Below are 5,000 nucleotides of genomic sequence, written 5' to 3' on the forward strand. Positions count from 1 at the left end.
ATTGAGATGTTTAAAGATGAAATAGGGATGTTTAAGGTGAAATAGGTATGTCTAATGTGAAATTGGGATGTCTCAAGACGAAATTGGGATGTCTAAGGTGAAATTGGGATGTTTAATGTTAAAAAAAAATACAGTTGTAATTGGAAATTTCAAGGCAAAATCTTGTGTAATTGGGACGTTTAAGGTGAGAGGGACTGACGTAGACCCTACTGACCCCCCCCCCAAAGGGTTTAATAGGGAGGGCATCGTCTCATGGGCCCCCACCTCCCAAAATTGGTAGTAGTATGAAAAATTGGGTTGAATCAAGGCCCTAATCAAATGCCCCTCTGGTAACCCACAAAGTACCCAATTTCAGACGCCAAAGATTCGAGAGAGAGAGAGAGAGAGAGAGAGAGAGAGAGAGAGAGAGAGAGAGAGAAATTTAAATTTCCATTTGAAATAATTAATAAGTAATGCCACCATCACCAACGTCTCCTACCGATGACGTCACTTGCAACCCCTTCGTCTCCCGAAAACATTATCTACTACCAATTTAAAAAGTCATAATTTCATATCTACGGAATAAAAATGATTAAAAACCGAATTAAAACGTAAATAAACCCAAAAAAACTAAAAAAAATCTTAACAAAACCAAAATAAACAAAAATAATAATAATAAAAAGTCACCGTCGCCTACCAATGACGTCACTTGCAACGCCTCCACTCGAAAACATTATTTCCTACCACACATTCAAAACCGAATTAAAACGAATATAAACCAAATAAACCCTAAAAAAACCTTTGAAAATATATATTTAAAAACCAAAAAATAAAAAAATATATATTAGAAAACGAAAACGAACGAAAACAAACGAAAAATAATAGTAAGAAGTCACGTCGCCTACCGATGACGTCACACCAAAACGAATCAAAACGAGCGTCAACCGAACAAACCTCAAAAAAAAACCTGAAGAAATATATAACAAAAAACGAAAAAACCAGAAACATATAAATAACAAAACCAAAACGAACGAAAACGAACGAAAAAACAGCCACAGCCGCCTACCAATGACGTCACTCGCAACCCCTCCCAACCAAAACATTATTGGAACATTGCTTACCAACAAATGGAGTCGTCAGCTGAGAAGAAGCTAAGGAAGGTCCCCCTCGGTAGAAGTTTTCCTCACATCTCCGCCGTTTTCTCCTCCGGGTCGCCGCCCCCCGCCCCCTCCGATGTCCTAGAAGGTAGCGGAGGCTTCAACCTATCCGTCGGTGTCACTTATAGGGATCTATCCCCCCCTATAGGCGATTTATAGGCGGGTTTATAGAGGGGGACGGGGTCCTCGTCTCAGAGGGTCGGGGACGTCCCCCTTTTTGGGGGGGCGTTGCCCCCCTTTTGGGAAGGGGGGAAGTGGTGTTTAGGGTGTGTAGGGGTTTATAGGGTGTTTATAGGAGGGTTTATATAGGGGGCGGGGGGTTTTATCTCTTGTTTGCTTTCGTAAGGGGTCGGGGATGTCCCCTTTTAGGGGGTCGTTTCGGGGGGGGGAGATTGCCCCCTTAGGGAAGGGGGACGTGGTCCTAGAAGACATATACAGGATATATAGGCGATTTATAGGCGGGTTTATATAGGGGGACGGGGTTCCTCGTCTCAAAAGTATAGGCTAGGGGATCCCCCCCTTTAGGGATGCCGTGGGGGGGAAATTGCCCCCCCTAGGAAAGGGGGAAATTGCCCCAGGTGCCATATTTAGGGTAATTCTCGACCCCGGAGAAGGTCGTTTAATGTTAGACCCTAAGGGAGTTCGTTTACGAGGTCGGGTCACCGGACCGTAGGTCAAGGTCGGGTCAGATGACCTTAATTGTTATGGTTTAATTATTAATTATTAATTATTAATTTAATTCTTTTTTTTTTAATCTTAAAATTGTCATTTTTGCCGAATATTTCCGTTCCCTAGGCTAGCCCCCTAGGGGCAACTCCCAAACGACCCCCATCGCCACCTTCTGAATCGTTATAATGTCATAAGTTTAACCTTAAATCTTCCTTTCAGACAATTTTTTTTTTTATTCCCTAGGCTAGGCACCACCCCCACCGCCGGGAGCAACAACTCAACGACGCCCCGGGCCCCCATCGTCACCTTCTGAATCGCTTTAATTAATTTGTTATCGATTCTAACCTTAAATCTTCCCTTCAGACAAATTTATTATTCCCTAGGTCAGGCCGACCGCCCCCGCCCCCGCCCCCGCCCCCGTCGACTCCCCGTCGGGACGCCGAAGTAATTGTTACGTTAAAAGCTCCATAATTAATTCTAAGCTCCATAATTAATTCTAAGCTCCATAATTAATTCTAAGCTCCATAATTAATTCTAAGCTCCATAATCAATTCCTAGGGAAGGGGGACATGGCCCCCATTGCCATATTTATGGTTAATTCTCGACCCCGGAGAAGGTCGTTTAATGTTAGACCCTAAGGGAGTTCGTTTACGAGGTCAGTCTCCGGGCCCTAGGTCAAGGTCGGTTCACATACCCTTAATTGTAATGGTTTAATTATTAATTATTAATTTAATTCTTTTTTTTTTAATCTTAAAATTGTCATTTTTGCCGAATATTGCCGTTCCCTAGGCTACCCCCCCCCCCCCCAGCGACTCCCCGACAAGGTACCCGGGGCCGTTGCAGCGTCAGTTTTCACGAATTAAATAATTATTGTATAAAAAATGCATAATTAAATTCCCATTTTTTTATCCTAAATCGTCCATTCGGGCAATTTTTTAGTTCCCCTAGCCCCCGGGCAACCCCCAGGCCTACCGCCACTTCCCGAACCGTCATGATGTCATTAATTTGTTGACGACCTTAACCTTTAATCTTCCTTTCGGACAATTTTTTTTATCCCCTAGGTCAGGCCGACCGTCCCCGCCCCCGCCCCCGCCCCCGGCGGCGGCTCCCCAACGCGACGCCTCGGGCCGCGGCGTCGTCGCCTCCTGACGTCCGAGATTTTGTCCCGTTAAAAAATCCGTTATAAATTTGTATATAATTTTAAAGTCATTCCTTTTACTGTAACTCCATCCATATTCTCTCTCTATATTCCATTCCTTAATTGTTGTGTTAAAAGCTCCATAGTTAATTCTAAGCTCCATAGTTAATTCTAAGCTCCATAGTTAATTCTAAGCTCCATAATTAATTCTAAGCTCCATATTTAATTCTAAGCTCCATAGATAATTCTAAGCTCCATAATTAATTCTAAGCTCCATAGTTAATTCTAAGCTCCATAATTAATTCTAAGCTCCATAATTAATTCTAAGCTCCATAATTAATTCTAAGCTCCATAATTGATTCTTTTGTCATCTTAAAGTTGCCGATTTTAATCTTAAACCGTCCGTTCGGACAATTTTTGTTCCCCTAGGCTAGGCCACCCCTGGACGACCCCTCGGTGAGGTACCCTAGGCCGTCGCGTTCTCTCTCTCTCTCTCTCTCTCTCTCTCTCTCTCTCTCTCTCTCTCATTCCTTCTCCCTATCAATTCCTCTCTCTTTTTCTCCCTATCCTCCTCTCTCTCTCTCTCTCTCTCTCTCTCTCATCAATTGCCGTCCCTTCGCTAACTTAACCCCAGAGCCTAGACGCTATTAGAAAGTAGCCTAAGAATATCGTCCGAAGTTAGGTAAAGGCTGGGGGGGGGGATCCTCCCCTTTAGGGGTGCCGTTGGGGGGAAATTGACCCCCGTGGGAAGGGGGACATGGCCCCAGGTGCCATATTCAGGGTTAATTCTCGACCCCAGAGAAGGTCGTTTAGCGGCAGACCCGAAGGGAGTTCGTTTACGAGGTCGGGTCTCCGGACCGTAGGTCAAGGTCGGGTCAGATGCCTGTAATTATTATGGTTTAATCATTAATTTAATTCTTTTTTTTTTGTCTTAAAATTGTCATTTTTGTCGACGATTGCCGTTCCCTAGGCTAGCCCCCCCCCCCCCTGGCCGACTCCCCAAGGTACCCGGGGCCTCATATGCCCTAAATGTCTTTTTGATTCCCAGGTTGTGTATCAGTTTTACCTTTCTCTCTCTCTCTCTCTCTCTCTCTCTCTCTCTCTCTCTCTCTCTCCCCGGCAACGTTGGTAATATGAGACACGTACCGTATTGAGAGAGAGAGAGAGAGAGAGAGAGAGAGAGAGAGACCCTCTACGATCCTGTGCGTCGTCCGAAGGCTAAACCATTCCCGTCTCTTGCAGGATGGATGGGAACATCACGCTGATCGTCAAGGCCGCCAATCAGAGCGTGCCAGACCACAGGCTGGAGTGCGACGCAGAATGGACCATCTTGAAGGTCAAGGGTCTCCTGTCCTCGGCTCATCCTTCGAAACCCGTGAGTGTCCTCGACGAACGTTCCGCCGCGTCCGTCTCGCTCGTCCGATTATTCCGTTCTTTTTTTTTTTTAATTTCTTAACGTCGTCCGTCTCCCCGTCGCCCCCCCCCCTGAAATTGTGTCCCCCCATAGGGGGCCAATGGTCAGTATCACTCTTGGGATCATAATTCTTCTTTCGTTTTAACGTCTTACCTTCCGTCATCTCACGTCAAAGGGGCCATTTAATTGATATTGAAGCTCCCAAAGAACGTTGGTTCGAACCTCCCACCGCAGCAGACCCCCCCCCCCCCCACACTGCAGCAGTAACTGATCGTCAAGATTTTTCTCAACCTTTTCCGTCGTATGAAAAGGAATTCTTCTCGGAGGTTGTTCGACAGGTTTCACGTTCGGGTTTACGCGCGATTCTGACAGGAAACTCGTCGGCTTGCCGAGACCTGAAAAATAAGGGTCGTACTTCGCCCTTAAATTTGAATTTTTATCGCGTACGGTACGGCCGACCCACGAATGGGGGGATGCGTACCACAGCCCCCCTGTGAATGGCTAAAATCCGTGGATACTTGACACCCCTCGAAAAAAACCTTTCAAACGCCAAAAAAAAATGCTAAGAATTCTTATACCCGAGTATTTTATCACAAAAAAATTAGTGAGTATTTCTCCATGAAAAATACTACGAACGGGCGAA

General features: G+C 45.4%; 1 protein-coding gene across 1 annotated transcript in view; it reads left to right on the forward strand.

Moving 5' to 3' along the window:
* The first annotated feature begins 1,083 nt into the window (after positions 1-1,083).
* Herp (Homocysteine-induced endoplasmic reticulum protein) overlaps positions 1,084-5,000 on the forward strand; it is a 15,857-nt gene continuing 11,940 nt past the window's right edge. Inside the window, exons 1-2 of the mRNA XM_067103172.1 lie at positions 1,084-1,224; positions 4,186-4,318. Of these exons, the coding sequence (XP_066959273.1) occupies positions 4,187-4,318 (132 nt within the window). The 5' untranslated portion in view covers positions 1,084-1,224; position 4,186. The remainder of the gene's footprint in view (positions 1,225-4,185; positions 4,319-5,000) is intronic.

Source organism: Macrobrachium rosenbergii, unplaced genomic scaffold (genome assembly GCF_040412425.1).
Source record: "Macrobrachium rosenbergii isolate ZJJX-2024 unplaced genomic scaffold, ASM4041242v1 60, whole genome shotgun sequence".
Classification (NCBI taxonomy): Eukaryota; Metazoa; Arthropoda; class Malacostraca; order Decapoda; family Palaemonidae; genus Macrobrachium; species Macrobrachium rosenbergii.